Raw genomic sequence first — 20,541 nt, forward strand, 5'->3', positions numbered from 1 at the left:
AAGGGGCATCACGATTAAAATGAAGAAGATATAGCGCCTGGTGTGCCTGATTTTAGATGCCCTTTCCCTTTCAGGCTCAGGGCTGTTCCAGTGCCTGCGCTGGGAGGCAAGGCACGCAGTCGTGAGCAGAGCTGCCTTAGCGCACCATATGTTTCCTGTAGCACTGAGGCTGCTTTCTAGATTTCATAATAAAACCAGAGCTTTTGCACCAGTCCATTCGCCATCACCTGGAGCCAGAGGGGCAATCCAGACTTGTACTTACCATCATAGTTTTCTCCCATCACTGGCACCAAGCCACACACACCAGCTGTGTAGACAAAACCTCCATCTAGGCTAATAGCATCTGCTTCACCTTTCTGCAATGAAAACCACTTACTGATAAGATGATGCTATATTTACCCATACCAGCTCTTTTCAAAAATCAGATCATAAAAGAAGCACTTGCTGTGAGGGAGAAAGGCTTGGGGCTCAGGGGCCTTAGGGTCTGAGAGGCCATTCCTTAGCATATGAACAGAAGATGCAAAAGAAGGGACTTAGGAAATTATCACTCCTGTGTGTTTGTAACCACCACCAGCAGCAGTTCTCTTCCCCAGGCACTCACAGTATCAGGCTGTATGCCTCTGCTAGCCTGTTTCACTGCCAAATGCTTATCTGACCTCACTTTTGGAGTTTGCATTTTGGGCTATATAAGTACCACGGGACTGACCCAACGCCTGAACTACCACCAGCACCCTCAGTTGTACTATGGATCCACTCCTCTTCTAGAAGAGCAAAGATCTTCCTCTGATTGAGACGGAAAATTGCAAGAAGAGCCAGTATCTGTAGCCTGAGACCTTGGCCTCCAAGATGAGAGCGTCTGCACTGCTGGCTGGATCAGCAGGCATGGCACAATCTCAATCTAAGACAAAACGGGGCTGAAGAATTTCACAGAGGATTTGCCAGATCCAACCTGTCAGCCAACATGTTAGGAACCATATCTTCACCTGGTAGAAAACTAGACAAGACAGCAGAGCTACACTGAGTTATTGCAGCTGAAAATATGATCTGTTAACTGCATAAAAACATTTCCCTATTTGGATCTCAGAAACTCATTTGTTCCTCAATATAAACCTACAGAACAGGACAGGAACATGACAGGAACAAGGCATCTAAACCATTCAATCTAAAAAACATTCCTGAACTAATTATTTTTTAAAAATCTTCAGGCCAATACAACAATTTCATTTTATTTGAACTTGAAATATTTCTTTTTTTCATTTTCTTTTTTATATTTTACTAGTTAACTTCATTTTCCAAATAAAGAATTGTTTCACATCCAAAAATTACTTTTTTAAATTACAAAAAAATTACAAACATTTATTTTTTAAATTATATCAGAAAATAATTTTTATTTAGAAAACATCAAAGAAAAAAATTCTAAATATATTTTTCCAAAATGTTAATAGATGAAAAACTAATCAAAAAGCATTTTCCCCATGATGAGGTTGGTTTCTGCCTACTGGTGTTTCTTGCAACTCCCCTTTCCCCCACCATTTCATTTTAATATTCCCCACCAGATCTATTCCCAGTCTGAAAGAGGCAACACTGCTGTCCATGAAGGGGCTATGGGAAAGGGTCACGGGGAGAAGAAAAGAAAAAAGCCTTACCATGATCTTAATAATGCACTCCTCTGTGTTGTCTCCCACAGCACACTCCACCTCCCCATTGCTCACCACACTCCAGCGGTCACACTTGCTCTTCTCCTCCTTACCCACTGCGCACCACTGTACCTTGTTTTTCTTGGGGATAGAAGTCATCGGTTCTGTAAAAACAGCAGAGAAAGAAGGAATAAACCTAGAGCTCTGCTAAACAATAAAGCTACCAACTGGCTACTTGCTGGGCCAGTGGGACTCAGACCTCAAGCCATCTGCACACACAAACCTGCCAATGCCCAGTGCAAAAGGATCTTGTTTACTAAATTCTGGACTAGCCTGAGCAGAAGGTGTGTGTAAGGATGATTCATTAGCAGAACCTGGTTCTTAAGCTGAAGGATGATCAAAAATCAACTTCAACCTACTGGTTAGAAAGGACTTTGCCACGATCTTTTGCTCAGATTTGTGTTAGCCAAGACATCACAGCCACTAAATCATTAAGCATTGGTAGTACTTTGTATTGATAGTTATACTATATTCAGCTTTTCTCCAGACCTCACAGCCTAGACAGCAATGAGAGTAAGACCAGTCTGGAAAAACACAATTCAGTTTTATGTTTCTGTGAAGCAGCATTTGAATAACCTGTTTTGATTCTACATGAAGTCCATGCATCCCCTTCCATAAATGCCATAGTGGCTGAGTCTACCACAGATATGTCTGCAAAACTATGCTTTTTAAGCGGGTTATGGAGGTTGTTTGTAGGATGTTTGACCTTCAGAGAGCCAACGAGGATGTCGGTAAATACTTTATGAGTCTAGATAGAAATAAAGGACACTGTTTCCCTCAAATAGCCAGAACTGGCCCTGATGTCCTGGGATGTTCCTTCCAATCCTGTATTCTTACATCCCAGAAATGGCTTTTCTGAGCAGCAGTTTTGACCATATCAGTTTTGACCTTACTAACCACACAAACAAATACATTTCATAGGAAATACAGAGTATTGAATTCTGACTGCCAAGAATACTCAGTACTGACTATATTTGAGAAAATCGCATTGATTCCCCTAGACATATTTGCTGATCACTTCTCCAAGTATCTTCTGCAAACACTTCTTGGCCAACTGACTGCATCCAGACAGTTTGTGAAAGGAAACAGGCAACATCCCATAACTTGTTCAGATCAGCTCATTGTGCAGAGATGCTCTCAGTCCAGAATAGGAGATGCTACATAACCCCACCAATTGAAAGAGGAGAGCACTGGGGTCCTACAGGTGGGGAAGTTCAGGGAGGATGTTACTGGGACAGGAGAACTTAGACAGCATGAAGAAAATGCAATGTCAGGGGCAACTGCTTGTTGAATTCATACAGTAGCAACCAGATTCACTGCAGTTTCCCTTGATACTATATTAGCATGTCATGGCCACTGGCCATGGCCCATGTCCTGCCTACCTTTCCTGAGGTTCTGAATGGCACTGTAATACTCAAAGCCTAGATAGAGCTGGGAATCCATCAGTGATGGGATTTTCTTCAACTTTATAGCAGAGTCTTTAAAAAGCAAGTCTTTGAGGTGTGGGTCCTTCTCATCAGGTGTCCCAAAGAGATGGAAGTCACTGGTTGTGCCAACACCAAATTTTTCCTGTCACAGGGAAAAAATAATCAGTAAATGACCACACCAAAATGCTTGGAAAGCTGGAGAGACTGATCAAAACCAGGGGACAGAAGAGGGGATGCTAGGGGAAGGAAAGGAAAGCTCTATGCTACCTGTGCTTTTGAGAGAAAAGTCCAAATTTCTTCAGCCTTGCTATCGTCTCGAGCCACAACAGCATGAGCAGGGACCCTGGCCCAGTAGCAGGCTTTATAGTTGTCCACAGGCTGCCGGGTTCCATCCAAACACAGCAACTCGTACTTATCCTTCTCCTTTGCGGCATTTTCTAGAGGAAGGGAGGAACCACAAGTTGCAACATCACAATAACAAAAACCCAATCTAAGGCAGCTTTATAATGGGTTTTTTTTTTCCTGATGAAGCATAGAGGAATGGCAAATTTTTGTCATTTGACAGCTCCCCACACCCCCTTTGCAATGATAGTGTGTGGGTGTTAGGAGAGATGGATCATCATAGTCATATGAAGGCAATGCAGATAGAAAAATACATGTACCTATGAAAGAAAGATTATCTCTGCCTCTGTCATAATTAAACTATCAGTAGGAGGATCTCTTTATGTGGCAGTAGTGCCTAGACATTTTAGTATGCTAGATGCCATGCAAACCTTTAACAGACCAGGACACACACATGGTCTTTTAGGCCAACTCAGCTAAGGAAACTGCACAACTGTCCTGGGCAACCTGTCCCACTGCTTGACTCATGGGGAAAAATTTTCTCTTTGTATCTGGTCTGACCCTCTCTTGTTTCAATTTATGACTGTTGTTTCTCATCTTCCCTCTGTGCACCTCTGTAAAGATCTTGGTTCCATCTTCTTGGAAACCTCCTTGTAGGTACTGGCAGGCTGCTATGAAGCCCCCCCAAAGTCATCTCTTGTCCAGACTGAACAAACCCATCTCCCTCAGCCTCTTCTCACAAGGCAAGTGCTCCTGTCCCCTGACCATCTTGGTGGCCCTCCACTGAACTCACTGAAGGTCCCCTGAGCACCAGGCCAGTGCTCTAAGCACAGCTGCCTTTCCTCTCTGAAAGGTGCAGAGTTAGTGAATTCTTTCTGTGGGCTAAATTTCCTCCAAAACTGACTCTCTCCCAGAAGACTGAGTGGGTCTGTGAAGACTGGGTAATTATCTATGCAAATGCTCATGCTGCCATTGCAGTGAAAACACTACAGCTGGCTCTGTGATATAGCACAAATTATATCATTGAGCTTAAATCAAGCAGGTAACTTTCAGGCTTTCATTCTTCAAAGAGGGCCATCTGAGTGACACCCCACCAGTCATATTTTTCAAGAACAAGGATGAGCTAGTCAACTAATTAATCTAGTGTGTAGAACATGTTTCTAGAGATGAATGGAGAAGATGTTTGGGGAAAATACGGAGAGGAATGAAGTTGGAGCGTAGACTAAATTTGAGAATGGAGTAGCAGCAAGAGATTGGACTAGGAAGGAAAAAAATAGAGCGATCTGACAGGCCTACCTTCAACAGTTGTGTGTTTTACAAAAGCTACTTCTCCGTTTCCATCTTTCAGACAACTGCAGGTGGGAGGGAGCAGAAGAGACGTTAAACAAAACGGACATTGTGGTTCCCTATCTCCTGTTTCAACAAGTTACTTTGGCACAAACTGCAACCATAAAGCAGTAATCTTCCCAAAAAGCTATATTGGCAGGGAAGAAAATGTAATGGCAGAGAAGTAATTCATAAGAAACACAGTTAGACTTAGCAAAATGCTGTATATTCTTAACAGTCTGTACAAAATCATACAACCCAGCTCCCTCGTTGATCTCCTAGCTGCCTACTGGAATCCCAAGCCTCCATTTATTACAAATTGAATCTTCCATTACCAAGAGTCCCAGCTGTTCTGTACATTCAGTCTCATCAGGACCCCCAGTTACAAAACAGCAGTCCCTGGTATAATGAAAACTTGTATGCATAAAGGCAAGAATATTTCCACAAAGAAAAATAACTTTCACTCACTGAAAAGCTCCAGAATATCCAGAATAAGGTGATGTGCGGGCACATTTGGTTTTAGGGTCCCCCTTGCACTGACGGCACAGGTTTTTTTCAGTGGCACCAGGCACACAGCTGGCAGAGAAAAATTTGGCTACCTCTGTGGAAGAGGAAACATGCAATAGTTACTCTAAAAATCAGTTTTGCAAGGACCTGGAAGGGTTTGCGGAGGGAAGGCGTGCCTTAGGGGAAGGCTGTCAGCTCTCAGTGGTAGGGCTGACTCTTTTAATGGCTTGATTTTCCCCCTCCTGGGGTATATGCCAGAGTGGAGCATTAACTGTTTAGCAAACTTAACTATGTGCAGCACAGTGAAGTTTTGCGCTTGGGGATAAAATGAGATATTCCTAAATGAAGGAACACCTAGTGTATTTGGGATGGAGGAGGGGGAGCGGGAAGAGCAAGATCAGGAATGTAAATGACTCAGCTGCTCGTTGCGTCACCACTGAACCTCCGCAGAAGATCAGACACCATCACTTTCACCTCACCACCGCCACTGGTTTTAATACCACCCCATTTATCTCACACTTTCCCACCTCACCTTGCTCAATCGAGCCTGAGTCTATGCCATCCCACGGAATGTCTCCCCGGCGGATGAGTGTCCCAATGGGAATATTCCAGCCAGCAGACTTGCCCAGGCCTGTGTGGCAGGAAGTCTTGCCTTTCAAGTCATTTATTGTGAGGTCTGTTCCTTTCTTCACAACAGCCACAGCATAGTAGGAGGTTGAGGATCCTGTAATACAAGAAGGAGGAAAGCACTGAAAAGGCAGGAATTCTGAGCATTTGAAATCCTGATTTCAAATCTTACCAAACCCTCGATTTCAGAGAATAAAGTGCTGTACTACCAAATAACTCTTGAACACTTGTGGACTTCTGATGTTGTTAGGGGTGTGTTACGCTGCCAATATTGAACCAATACTGCATCATTACAATTTGAAGGGTAAGTGACATGAAAATACTATCACATGCAAAATACTCTGTCACTGAACAGGCATTAGACATTCATGTAGTGCTGGAAGGATGCCTTGCAGGTTTTCTGGCAAATCTTTTTTGGCAAATCTTTTTTCAAATGCCATTGCTCACTGAAGCACAGATACAAGCCTTGCAAGACTGGAATTCCACATGTAGTCTTTAAAATTATATCAAGTTCATTAAATATTACATATGGATAAAGTGACTGAGTTTTAGGGGTGCTAGAGACAGCCTTGAATTTAATATTTGCATTTCTTAAGTACCACGCTGAGAATAACCCCGTTGTGTTGCTTTGATCCTGAACACTGCATACAAACAGGGTGACCTCCAGAGCAGAGGGTTCTTCCAAAAGAGGTTGGGAGCTTGGATGTGGTGGGACTGTAAGAGGCAATAATGACAAAAATGGAGAAACAGTGTCCATTCAGGTCCCAGGAGAAGCATAGGAGAGAGGAGAGACAGTACAGAGAATGGGTAGGGATGGAGCATCAGAGCTAACTCATAACGGATAGGATTGCTCCAGAATTCCATTTATCTTTCTTTCTGCTTCTCTTCATTTTACCATGCACTGCCTGGTCCTTTTGCCTTGGTCAGCTCAACTAGGTGTTCCTCCACAGCCAGTAATGGTAATGCTGCTGTCATTCTTTAATCACTTTTGTCTTGATAACTATCTGCAGGAAGATGCACAGTTTCTCTCTGCTACCTACCTTAGTTTATTATCAGCATTGTTCAAGGTCACTGAAAGCAAAAGATCTCTGGGCTCTATTCAGCACAGTTTTTATGCCATGTTTTGGGAGGGTCATGACTGCTGTTTGTGGCTGTCCTTCCATGGCCTCTGCATCACTGTGTGATCAGTGACTTTCATCACAGGTAACAGCAGAAATGGGGCACTGGCTCTGCCCTCTTGCAAAGCCGCTTTCCATTGCAGTGACTCTATGTCCACGAGTAGTAGCAAAGCATTCACATTTTTGGTGTGACTGGCCCCCTCTCTTTTCCTCTGGGATTTGAAAGTGGGGGACACTGTCTCAGACACCCAGAAGAAACAACATGGGAACACTGTATGGAAAGGAAGGGCCTCTGTGCTACCTGTTTGCTACCACTACTTGGCTTAAACATATTGCATGAAAACATACCTCCACTTGCTTCATAGACTTCAGCAACAATGGGCTTCAGTTTGTAGGGGCCAAGGCCTGCATCAAAAAGGTGACCACCATCCAAGCTAATGGCATCTGTTTCATTTCTCTAAACAAAAAGAGATTTCAATCGATAAGGAAAGAGCAGGCATGCATAAGGGAAAACACCTGTCTCTCCTGGATCCTTGTGGGTGACTCCTTCTCTATAGTGGGATCACAGGCAACAACCAGTGACTCAGAGGAAACCCCAACATTCTCCAAGTGGAACAGGCTGCTGAAACATCCTCAGTGCCCAGCGCAGATGTTTTGCTGACCACTCACCGCAATGGCCGTTATGCAGTCAAAGTATGTCGTTTTCTGCACACAAGACAATCCAATGCTCTCTTGTTGCATGCGGTCCTTTAGGTCATTGCATTTCTTCTGTTCTGGTGAGGATATTGTGCACCATCTGATGGTTGCCTTGGGAGGCGCAGCAAAACACAGAGCTGTACAAACAACCACAAATAGATAGTCTTAGACAGGGATAAAGGCAACAAGTGGAGAAAAGAAGCATCTCTGTGAATACATGATCTCTGGGATTCTGGTTCCCTGCAGTCATTGCCCTCAAGTGAGCAGCAGGACAGGACATGGTCCCTTGCACATCTCCTAAGGCACACAAGAAGGTAGTTTCCTTCTTGCCTGTCATGTGCACCATCAGGAACATCCAGGAGGATGATTCCTGGCCCTGGGAAAGGCTCACAATAGCTTTGTCAGTGTGGGCATCTTCCATGGCATCCTGATTCAACCAGCCTGAGCTCACAGCAGCATCCACAGGAACAGAAGTACAAATCCACACACTCCAATAGAAATTGAATGGTTTGCAAAAAATCAGAATGGTTTGCAAAAAAGGGAGAGCAAAGACTCTCCTTTGCAGCAGTCTCTTTGCAAATAACCCCAGAGGGCCAGCATCTGTGACCCAGCCAGACTATTTCAGTGCCTTGCCACATACAACCTCCTTAGCAGCTAGATGATCTGAAATATTTAACTCTCTCTTTATTTCCCACCTCCTCCCCCACATCCAATAATGGAGATGACATACCAGCTCCACAATACCCACAGCCCTCTCCTCTAAGGGTTCCCCAACAGTAGCCAGTAAGTGCTGCTGACTGGCAGCTCTGGGAGACTGGAACAGAGCAAAGACTCAGGTGGACACTGACTTTGGACTAGGACTTCAGCAACCTAAACACCAGAAACTTTGGAAACTTGCAGTTAAAGTATATGACCAGTTTCATACCACCATTCTAGCTGGCCCATACTACACACTTCGCCTTAACTCTGCCCCTTCCTCTCAGGACTGTACAGACCAAGAGGTTATATGCACAGCTTACTTTCTCCAAACCCCTGGTGGCAAATATCATTCAAACATCTTCAGAATAACCTGTGCTGTTTCCAGTTTTACCTCTTGTTTTCTTTTTGAACCATAACTCTGCCAGAAGACACTTCTCGTCTTCCCAGTGGAGATGCTAAGTTTGGCCACATAGAGAAATTTTAGCCCTTTTTCCTCCTGACATAATCTAAACTTTTAGTCTTGGCTGGACAAAGCCACAGCCACCCTGATATAGTGCTGGCAAAGGTCCTGCTCTGGGCAGAGACTGGACTGGGGACCTCCCAAGGGCACTCCCACCAGCACTAACAGGCCTCTACAGGTAGACACGGCATGAGCACCTTCATCCAGAGCAGTAGCACTGGCATCCAGGAAGTTGCCGGCAAGGATATGCTGGGTGCAGGCGTTCGCTTTCTTTCACAGCCACCAGTCAGCCCAGCTGCACTGATGAAATTTGGGAAGGCAAAGGGAGCCCAAGTGCCATGGCCTCTGTCACAGAGCTTTTGGACAACCTCTTATCTCCTTCCACGTAGAGGAGGAGGAGGAGGAGGGACTATTCATGGTTAGTAACATATCATTGCATGCTAATACTCAGCAAAGACTTTTGGTGCTAGAGAATTGTATAACTCCAGTGGCATAGGGAGCACTTCCCATGGGAGGACATTAACCATCACCACATTTTTTGAGGGAATCAGAAGAGACTGTCACCTGCTTGCTACTAGGAGAAGCCCCCACCTCTTTACCTTTCCGCGCAGGGGTGCCCTGATAGGTGTAGACAGCAGCAACATCCTTTACATGGCCACCTGACCATTACCTTACAAAATCATGAACAGAAAAAGAGCGAAATACCTCTTCAAACAGAGCCAGATCTACAGCAGCACAGTTTGAGCGTAAAAGCACATGGGAGCCTGAGCAAAGTGCAGCTACAGCAGCAGGACAGAACTCCACTTATTAAAGATGCTCTGGGAGCTTTCCAAGCCTGGCAAAGAGCCAGTGGAACCGGGCTGGAAGCATGACAAGCCACTGGTGCAAGGTGGGACACAAGACTCCCCTCTTACAGCTGTCAAGGTCTCGGAGACCCAAGGGTGCACCAGCAGGAGGTGGCAAGAAGGGGCAGCACCCCAGGAGCAAGCAGAGACATAAGAACATTGCAACAGCCATGCTACCTTCTGGAGAAGCAGTGCAGGAGCAGAGAGGGGAGCATGTGGAGGTGTCCCTCAGTGGTCTTTCATTATATAAGCATTCTTTAAGCTCCTTTTGACTGTTACTGCCTTCAGGTTTAACCCAACACACATGCAGGCTCAGCAGAGGGGTCTTTTTCTAGTTTCTCTCCCACTCACTGAATACCTCTCCTGATACAGCAGCAGCTTGCCAGAGGGTCTTTTTTCTCTGCCCTCTGTGGCAGAGGGAGCATACCAATGTAAGCGGAGCACCTCTCACAAGCTATCCCTTCCCTCTGGCTTCTGAAGCAGGGGCTGTGGATGACAAGCAGCCTTCCTCCTCACTGGAGGGGCTGCTCTGCCACCCTCTGCGGACAGCAGCAGATTTCCCTCCAGCCTCAATGGGCTTGGGTTGCATTCAGAGCTGTGGCAGGCAGAGTGAGGAAACTGCTGTCATTAGGGTTAAAAACACCATCTTCATTTAGAGACCCCCAGACGCATCTGCCAAAGCAGGAGTCTGGCAGATTCTCTTTTGCTTTATGTTCTGCTTTTTACTTAACAGCTGCCTGGTTTGGTACATGCTGCAGCTCAACAGATTCCTCTATAAAACACCCTGGTCTAGGGAGTAAAGCCTGGAATCCTGATAGCTTTTGATTCCTCCATTCCCCAAAACTGCCTTCAGCAGACACTTACCCACTATCCCGAAGGACAGCACTGTAGAGAGGACGAGTTTCATATTTGACCAGGGAGTCAGATGCAGAGGAGGGGGGTGCAGCAGCCTTGGTCACAGACTGTCCCCTCCAAGTCTGTGATGGCTCTGGAACCGCTTTCTCACCCTTTTATAGAGAAACAGCCTTGGCTGTGTTTGCAAAAGCAATGACCTAACACTGTTTGTCCTTCCTTGTTTCTCAATAGCTCCTAGATTGCCCCCCTCCCTGGATCAGCCCATTTTTAAGAAGCCTTTCACTTTGGCACTGAATCCCATCACAGGTGGGAGTCGGAGCAAGGCAAAGAGCTTTTTGTTTGTCCAAGGGGCTTCAAATGGAAAATTCCCAATTTGTGACATTTGAATTCCCCTGCAGGCTAAAATGCCATGGGAGGGGCTATTTTCTTTGTTTCGGCTACCCCCTGCCTTGCACAGCCTAATCTCAGAAAGTCCCTACTGAGACATGACCCAGCCCCGAGTTTTGTGTGTTTGCCAGTAACTATTGCTATTGTGCTCATCACCCTTTGGCTTGCAGTACTCTGAGCACATACTTTCTCCTTTGCACTGCCCTAGCAATGGTGAGAGGGTGCAAAGGCAGCAAACATGCTTTACAGACAGCCTGGCAAGCTCCTTGCAGCAGGCCAAGAGAAGACAGTGACAGCTATCAGATAGCTAGATACCACCCTGCAGCCAGAAGGTATCAACACACTGCCCCATCACCACACTGTTGTCACCACCTGCGATGAAATGCTTGAATTAGTGGTCCACTTCTCTCCCCAAAGGTACTGCTCACCCCCTTCCCCTGAAAACCTTCTCCAGCCAGCTGCAGTCACTCCTGGTTTCTCTCTCTGCATCCAGAACCAATGGGTCATGGCTAGACTTTTCTAAGACCTGCCTCTGTGATGTTGCTGCAGGCTTGATGTCCCAATCTATGGTGCAGGCTACAAAACAAACTGCAGATAGACTCTGTCTCACACACACACAAACTGGGAGTTCCTGGACCACAACAGCTAGTCCACAAGCCCCAGCAGCATCCCTGGCCATCACCTGTTAGGGTTGACACCCCTGCCATGTACGCCCAGTTACAGGACAGTGCTGTCCTGGAGAGCAGGTATGCATTGGCACCAATAGCATTCACTAGTGGGGCCATTCACTGGGATGACCAGCAGGCAGCCACCAATTTCAGGATGTCACCATCAGGGACTCAAGGGTCTGCTGGTCTTCCTGCCCTACTACAGATGGAGGCTGTGCTCAGCCTGGGATCCTCGAGTCAGGAGATAGCTTTTGTTATCCAGTTCCCAGCCAAAGCCATGCCTTGGCCTCCTCTGCAGCAAAGCAGTTCAGGAGTTGCCAGAGATCAGGAGTGCCTAGGAAGCCCTTGTCCACAGTGTCTGACTGTCCCAAACTAAACACACAGGCCAGACTGGCCCATCAGCCACAGAGCCAAGCACAGCTGACACAGCTGGAGTAGCTGGGCAAACAACTGCCTTGAAGCTCCCATGAGACACAAGGGGCAGCAGACACTGGCTACATGAGCATGCTGTATACTCACCTTCTGTTCACCTGCAGGAAGCCCAGTGGTAAAGCCCAGCTCCCAGGCTTGATCACCAACCTCCCTTTGCGATGTTCTGGATCTCCCATATAGGCCCTTACCTCTCCCACTGCCTGCAACCTCTAGGCAGCACTGACATGCGCTTACCCACAGTCTGTCCCTGCTCCTCAGCTGGTGCAGGCTGGAAGCATTCTGGGTTGACTCTTCTGCCTTCTCCTGCCTGGCTCATGGCACAGAAACCTGCTGGTGGTTGGTGGTGGCCAGGTGCCACTCCATGCCAGAGCAGGGTGGAGCAGAGATGGCTCTAGAGCAGATACTAGCCCAGAGTGAGGTCAAGGATATCTCTCTACTAAGTGGCCCAGGGGAGGGAGCTGCTGAAGACCTTCAGGCAATGACCCCTCCACTGTGGGGCTTTGAGCCTGCCCTTAGGGGAAGCTGGATTTTTCCCATTGTCTGTGTGGCCCAGGCTGCTGGAGGTCCCCACCAGTTGGGTGAGAAGCACCCATGACCATGTTGGCTGTTTCAGCATTATACTTAGAGATTCTCTCAGCATGGGTAGTTCCAGTTTCTCACTCCTTCATCCCCTGCTCTCCTAGGAAAGCAGCACTTCTTGTGTTTGTAGCATCTCCAAACACACTGTACCAAGGCAGGGAATGCCTCGCTCCCACCACTAGGCAATGCCACTCTCCTATCCATATTTACTACAACCAGAGCATTTTCAGGACAGTTTTGGGGAAGCTGTGGCCCTTTGAGGTCTTCCTCAACTGAAACAGGTAGATCCCACTGAGCTTCCTGTAGATCTCACCATCCCCAGCTTCCTGTAGATCTTACCAATCCTTCCACAATTCAGGATACCTTTAACAATACCCCCATTCATGGGAACAAGAGACACAAGGACTCACAGGAAGCTGTCCTACAAGTTTCTTCCATAGTTTTTTGTTGGTTTGTTCTAAGATGCCTCTTCTAACAGACATCCCAAGAGAGCCTAGAAATTAGCGTCACTGAAAAAGGAGTTTATTTGAACATATAAATAAAAGTGAAAATATGTGGAGATATTGACTCCATAAAATACGTGGTTACAACACTACCCAGAGCAGAAAAGGTATTTGCCACCTGAGAGATGAAGTGGAAGTACACATAAGGAAGCATGGAAATCTTAAAAGGTCTGTTCACATGACACAGGGGCAGTTGCTGTAAGAGCCCATACTATCTTGCCTTTTGCATATGGTCAGATAATCCTGTGCTCAAATACGGCAGTTCCCAGCCTTTTTCACACGGACCACCCACTGCTCCTTTCTCTTCTTCTCACACCCCACCTCCATCCCCAATGCTCTCTGCAAATCTGCTGAGGGTATGGCAGTGCTATGATGGGTAGTTTCACATGTCTTTCTATTAACCCTTTTTCTTAGTGAAGATGGAAATTCTTGTTGTTTTTGAAGTTAACAAGTCAAAACTCTGGCTCATGGAAGCAGGAGCAGCATTATCATAAAGAACAGAGCTAGGTCAGTGCCTCTTTAGGACTTTGGCCTTGTTATTCAGATCATCTTAAGTCTTCTACAGTACATGTTCATGAAGAAAGTTGCAGTATTACTACATATCACAAGTTCGTTGTATTGCAACATTACAGATCCTGGCTGTTCTGTTTTCAGAAAGAGGATGCTGCTAAAAATTACATGAATGATGAAGAAATACAAATTAACACACCCTTCTGACCAACTACAGGCCATTGGTGATGCATAAACACATCTGACCCCTAAGAAAAGAACAGGGCTCCGCCCCATGTTAAATAAAATTGAAGGTGAAGTAATACTACTTATTCCTACATCTCCCAGTGGAAAACATTACCATAAATCCACACGTGTACTCTGTGGTTTATGGCTGAAACAAGGCTGGACTGCAGTTTTAGTTACATCCTGAGGAAAGAACATAATTGTGATTGGGCTGGGATAAAGTTAGAGCCAGCACAACCATCTGTGAGATGGCTCTGCTTTACTACTATGTTAACTGTCCCCATGGCAGAATTCAACCTAGAGCCAAAGGCTAGCACTAAGCCTATGGAGCAGCTCTCATTTGAAAGGAGGCTGGATTGGAGCTCTGGCTGTGTGCATGTGGGGAAAACATTAACCAGGGAGAAGAAAAGCTGTGATCAAGACACCATACCAACACAGGCATCTCACCTGACTCTCTGAAGCAGTTATTTCATTAGAGGTGTTCCTATCTAACAACAAAGGCATTTGGAGATAGTGCTGCTGTTCCCAGGGGTCACCAGGCTGGCACTTGCACAGACACCCAGCTCACCTCAAGATATTAAGGAGATAAAGCTTTAAAAATGAGGAAAAAAAAAAAAAGGATTCAATCCAACCACTGAGTTGGGATAGACTAAGGGCAGAGGGCAATATACACCCACCAGGACGCTGGCCTCATCTATTCAACATCTTGTTTCCTCTCAGAAATGGGAATTTCTAGGTTGTGACTCAGAAAAGACTGGATTCTGCTAGTAACAAATGTACTAACTTGTTCAACCATGAAAATGGGCTTAGTCCTCAAGTTTTCTTCCTGTCCTGGCCACAGAGATCATGTCACAGCAATCTGAAGGCCAGTGGAGTAGGCCATCCGTAGCCTGATGGGAACCCACTTTTCTAGAACTTCTTCCCTGCTCCTCTATCTATAGCCAGGATGGGGAGCAGCATCAAAACTGGCTCTGAATTGGCAAAGGTGTCCATATCAACGTATGGGAGAAGATGACGGTGGGTGCCAGGAAGGGCAGGGAGAAGTCAGGGGGCTTCTGCAGGACTGGCTTACCTATTTAGTGTAAGCATCTGGGGAAAATTCCTCCACCCCTCCCTGATCCCAGTGGTCCCCTGGAAGAGGGACTAGATCGTTCCTCTCCAGAGCCTGGGTAGGGATGGATCTTGCAGAAGCTGTAAAGCCATGCCATGGGAAGGCCAGCTCCACAAGCATGTCCATGACCAATGATGTACTAGAACCAGTTGTACATTCCCTGTGGTTCCCAAGGCCCAGATATCTGCTTAGATACCTGAAGAGCTGTGGCACTCTTTCCAGAAACCTGTTTTCATCCCCTGTTTGAACACTTGGGCCAATTTTGAGGCTGTGCTCCAACTCCAGAGTCACTGTGGTTAGTTTATTCACAGGCAATGCCACAAACCCATTTTCCTGTTGGTTAGGAGAAATACTTGGTGTCAGGTTATGACTGTGTTGCAATATGCTGTTTTCCACCTGGGATGAGCTGAACTGGCCAGAGGAGAGTGGGAACTGGTGATCTCTGAATCAATATTTGCTTCTAAATATTGCTTAATTTCCAAATGACACACAGCAAACAAAGAGTACTCTGTCAATTTTAAGTAGCTCTTTCCGGCTCAGAGCTCTAAGCTCAGCTACAGACTGTAGTCTCTTTTCTGAAGCTGCTTACCATGTCATACCATTACAGGCTTTTGTTTTTGGCTGTAACTAATCAACGCAACAGCCAGGTGCCAGAAACCCAGTTCTTTCTACCTCACACAGCTGTTCTGCAGGAAGGTGTCACTGCCCACAATCCTATCCATGCACGTTTCCCATCTGGCAAATGCCAACCAGTCCGACATTGATGGGGGGGAAAAAGGTTTTCTTAATCAAGAAGCAGCCATGCTGCCTATTCTCTGTAAAAGCCACCAGCCCCATTCCTGAAGTAAGCAGTGATTTCTGCTCTGTCAGCCAGAGGTCAATGGGAAACTCCCATCAGATATTTAATTAGTGACATTCCTACTAATGAAGCATTCCAGTTTGCTTAATTAACCCAATGGTTAACAGGATTACCAGCTACTCTGTGCAACTTTGGGAACTGCAATATTCTCAAAGGGCTTTTGGAAGGGAACAAAGCAAAAGGCAGTGGGTTAATCATTCCTGCTGAAGACACTTGTAAATACAGCCAGATAGCATTCATACCTGTTTCCAAGGGGTTTTCCAAGCATGTTCCCTGTATACAAAGACACATGGGAACAAACCAGTAAATACCAATAGTCTGGAAGGGCCAGGAGTGCCAGTTGCCCTGCATAGCCACAGTGCCCTCAGCTCTCCCGCAGCCTGCATGCCCAGATCTCACTCTGGTGCAAAAGCCAAACAGTTGCACAACTACTGTGTTCATAAAATGGCTGTGTCCAGCTCTGAAGGACATGTCAGACTGTCTCCACTGGGGCCTATCTCCACAAGGACCATCTCTGGGCTGTCACAGATGATTCATTTGAAGGAAGGGAGAGAACAGGAGAAAGGGCAGTTTGTTTCCAGGGAAGGAGGGGTCTCTGGCTCATGTGAGCCCCCATGCACACATCTGGGACAAGGGAGAAGCAGTGTGAGCAGGGATGTTCTCCTGCAGTCACAGGCCATCAAGCTGAGGCTCTGAACACCCTGCACATGGGACAGGGATGAAGGCAAGATGGTAGTAGAGCCAGGAGTCCCCAGAGCAAGAGAGTAGCAAGACCTGAGAAGCAAGAAGAGCCCCAGAACTGAGCCGTGGTCACTGCATCCCAGGGGACAGGCCAACATTATGGGACACCTGGCCAGGCCCTACACTGCAGGAGCTTTGGGTGCTGCCTCCCTTCAGCAATTGGATGTCATTGAAACAGGGAACAGAAAAGGCACCCGGCAAATGCAGCCAGCCTTGCAAGTGGATGAGCCCTGCTTGAGCTGGAGGGGGAGGCAGAAGGTCGATGTGGACAAAGAATAATTTTACACAAGCAGTGGGCACAGAGTTCCCCCTGAGGACAGATAGCAGAGATGGGCAACCAAAAGGAAACCATAGGAGAAAGCAAGGAAAAACACCAAGAAAGGAAAACCTGTGACTTCATGATTCATAAGCCTTTCCCAGGAGAAAAATTAAGGGAAGTCCAAGATATTTAAGAGAAAGGTGCTGGATGCTGGCCAGAAGGACAGCAAGAGAACACACATCCATAGTGATGCAAAAGATTCCTGTGCCCTATAGACACTGGCTGGGCTCGAGGATTCTCACTCAGGCAAACAAAGTGCCTCTCCACTAACATTGTTGGCTTGAGCTGGAGCAGCCTGGTGCAGAGGCACAACCTAAGCACAGCTACACAGAGCAGTGCTTCGCAGCCTGAGCCCCGGGCCAGCAGTGCTCGCTGGCTGCCAGAGAGCAGCTCTTGGCGCTGAATCTGGCCCAAGGAGCAGGAGGCTGAACCTCTTGTCATCCTCCCAAGCCTACAAGCAGCCTGCCCAGGCTGGCATGCCAGCCCACTGTTGCGCCCAAGCATTGTATTCAACTGTTTGATAGCCTCTCTGGCAAAAAAAAAGAGATTTGGGCATTAAATGAACAGGAAAAGGGTCAGCTCACCAATGGGTCAAGCTGAACTTTACTTCTTGCTGTTCAGCCCCTTTCCAGTTAGTTAATTCGCGGTAATCATTAATATTGAATCCCTGGCATGTATAGAATCTCACAATAACTCATTTTTAAACTGTCATGACAACTACATGTTGTTACAAGACCTGTTTGTAGCCATCTTCCCTGATAGCATTTTAACACTGTCCTATGGCTATTCATTTTCCTCATTGATTAATAATGGGTGTTTTGAAAGCACCAAAAAATTGTTAGCCATCATTCCTTTCTGCAGCACTTTTGTTGCCATTTTGTAAATGTTTCAAAGCAGCATTATAGGAAATTAATAGAAATGAGACCTCAAATAACAGAAAGGCTTAATCTTTATTGGAGACCCCTTGAACTCCAGTCAAATTAATTTTCCTCTGTGTTTGAAATTTTCAGAGGTGTTCTGGCAGGTCAACAGTCATGAGTCTTGCAAACATCTCACCCTTCCATACTAAATAGCTAATTAAAATATGATATCAGTGACTAAATACTAGCCCATGAAAACCTAGCAGCAATATTTTCTTCTAGAAAAACTGATGCAATGAAGTAGGTGAAGAAAGATTTTTCATGAACTCATTAACTGCTGGCAATTAATTTACAGGGCTGTTAGACTCAAAATAAGGAGAGTTCATGAAAATCATTAATTTGATTAAAAGTGAAGCAAAAAAATGTAATCAAAGAATTCTTGCTTTGGATGCCCAGACACTATAGCTGAGATCAAATCCTAAAAGGCATTCAATGCTGTTTTTAGAGGGAGGCTGGAGTCCCTGAAGAAGTGATACATGATTAACCTTTGCTTTCAGGAACATCTGCTTTCTTTGTTCAGACCTACATACTAAGAGCATGTCCTGGCAATTTGTTTCCTTGGTATGAAATGCCTCATTGCCCCAGCCACGCAGAACACAGTGAGCTCCCCCCAGCTCTCAGCTGCAGGCACTCTGTCAAGACCCCAACGTGCCACCTGATGTGCCCAGAAAGCCCCAGAGAGCTCAGGTCTTTGCAGCTTTACAGTTACTAGTAAAACAGGCTTTGCAAATGGGCAAGGACACGCATGGATCTTGGTGCCTGGTTTAACAGCTAACAAACACAAAACGCAGGTCGTTACAGACCAGAGATTAGACAGCCAAAATGACCTTTGAAACACCTACCTGCAATCCCACCTACAATTCTTGAAAGTAACCCTTAGAGCTATTGCACACTGTCTGTTTGGCTTTCTGCATTCCCAAGAACCTAATATTGCATTCCCTGTTTCCAGTACCTGATGCAGATTGCAATCTCACTCAGCATTTTGCAGAAGGAGAAGGGAAAGAAGGATTTTTTTAACCTGTGTCCAGTGCAAGCCAGTGAGCCAGGCCACATTACTCTCAGCTTATTCTACCATGTCCTGGTTACTTTGAGGTGTGGACAGACCACACTTTGGGTATCCCAGGGCTGTGGGAGGGGAATGTTGGCCTAGGACCCCACATTCTCTTCTCATCTGGGTTTGAAAGAACAGTTTGATGTCAGGGACTGCAACTAAGCCTATTGCCTGAGGGACACTGGCCCTCACAATGAAACTTAGCATTAACGAACATGCTTCCAAAGAGCTGGTGTTTTGTGAAAGCTGCAAAAGGCCCGAGGTGTCTATGAACTTGATATACCACACACCTGCAGGGTGGTGGAGTACAGCAATGATGTCCCAGTAAAGAAGGATACAGGTCCTCTCGAGGCAGCATATCTTATTTCCCAGGTAATGCAGAGATGGGGATGTGTTACTGCTGTGCCCTCGCCTACCTTTGCCCCTCTGCAAAGGATGGCAGCCTGCCGCAGCCAGGGCTGGACCCTGTAAGATGCATTATTCACAACAACCCAGCATTTCTTGCATGGCAGGCAGAGAGGACCCAGGAGGATCCTCTCCCCTGTCAGTACTGGTGACTACCATATCATTAGTGAAAGACCTCACCTCATTGCAGGATCTCTAATAAGTCCAAAGGCAGGCTTGACCTTTCAAACCCCACCTCCCTCCCAAGAAGCCCAGAAATTAATTTCCTGGCCTGTCAGTCAGGATGTTCTCACCAAGATAAAATTCTGGCTCAAGCAGGCCAGGGGAACAGCTCCTCCTGTTCTTGCCACTCTGCTCCCTGGTCACCTTGGCTTGGCACAGCTTTGCAGGCACTGCTGGGCCCTGGCTCTCAAACTTCCTTGTACCTTTCAGTAATTGCTGTTTTGCAATATGGAAAATAATAAAAGTCTCAGGGATATTAAGAAACGAGGGAGGAGCAAAGAAGGGGGAGACAAAAGGCCAAGCTAAGAAGATTTCAAACCCCCTCCTGAAGGCTTTTAGGCCCCCTTGGCTTTTTAATCCTCTCAGCATTTCCAACTGTAAAGACAAAGGAACATAGACAGATGTGCAGGGCCTTGGGCAGGGCTCCAGGGCATGTGTCCAGCTGGGGCCTAGGTCCCAGGGAGTGAGTTCTGGGATCGGGTGGTAAAGAAGAGAAGGGGAGGTTTGGGGTCAGAGGAGGTTTGGGGTATGACTGTAGAGCAGGGAGAGGTGACGTTAACATGGGGCACCTACCTGTTTGCCTTTGCCTGAATCTTTTGTCAGAAGCAAGACAAGAATTGTCCTTCTTTTTCTCCCTCATATTTGTTTTCTCCTTCCTTCCCATATCCCCCATTCCTGCTTTTATGAGGGGTGTGATTTAAAATCTGATTTGCTGTTGTTCATTTTGATTCGAATCAAACAGAAATGAGACATTGTTCAGACAGAAAAAAAATGGCAACTGATTTTGTCTTGCAAGGAAAGCTTCTCTTGGTCTCAAAATAATTTGAACAGGACTCAGCAGCTGTCTCCCAGAGCTCCGGCAGTTCGTTAGCCTCTGGAGCAGCCAGGACACCCTGTGCCTTGCATGTCTGCCCTAACAGCTCCTGAAAACTGTTGGAAGAATAAGGAAGGAACTAAAAGAATGTCTTGCTTCAGATGTTTTACTGAAAGTTGCATAAGGTGAGGGAACT

At 46.2% G+C, this 20,541-nt stretch overlaps 2 protein-coding genes across 2 annotated transcripts in view; one reads left to right on the top strand and one right to left on the bottom strand.

Moving 5' to 3' along the window:
• The window catches only part of LOC106492614 (ovotransferrin), a 29,485-nt gene extending 18,777 nt beyond the window's left edge, over positions 1–10,708 (bottom strand). Inside the window, exons 1-10 of the mRNA XM_067302211.1 lie at positions 10,609–10,708; positions 7,714–7,877; positions 7,393–7,501; positions 5,832–6,023; positions 5,261–5,393; positions 4,763–4,818; positions 3,392–3,561; positions 3,080–3,266; positions 1,647–1,801; positions 263–356 (exon numbers count right to left, since the gene is read on the bottom strand). Of these exons, the coding sequence (XP_067158312.1) occupies positions 263–356; positions 1,647–1,801; positions 3,080–3,266; positions 3,392–3,561; positions 4,763–4,818; positions 5,261–5,393; positions 5,832–6,023; positions 7,393–7,501; positions 7,714–7,877; positions 10,609–10,651 (1,303 nt within the window). The 5' untranslated portion in view covers positions 10,652–10,708. The remainder of the gene's footprint in view (positions 1–262; positions 357–1,646; positions 1,802–3,079; positions 3,267–3,391; positions 3,562–4,762; positions 4,819–5,260; positions 5,394–5,831; positions 6,024–7,392; positions 7,502–7,713; positions 7,878–10,608) is intronic.
• A 983-nt stretch (positions 10,709–11,691) lies between these two features.
• The window catches only part of LOC106492607 (galactose-3-O-sulfotransferase 2-like), a 37,967-nt gene continuing 29,117 nt past the window's right edge, over positions 11,692–20,541 (top strand). Inside the window, exon 1 of the mRNA XM_013952466.2 lies at positions 11,692–11,732. Coding sequence (XP_013807920.2) covers positions 11,692–11,732 — 41 coding nt within the window. The remainder of the gene's footprint in view (positions 11,733–20,541) is intronic.

The sequence above is a fragment of the Apteryx mantelli genome, chromosome 9 (assembly GCF_036417845.1).
Source record: "Apteryx mantelli isolate bAptMan1 chromosome 9, bAptMan1.hap1, whole genome shotgun sequence".
Taxonomy (NCBI): Eukaryota; Metazoa; Chordata; class Aves; order Apterygiformes; family Apterygidae; genus Apteryx; species Apteryx mantelli.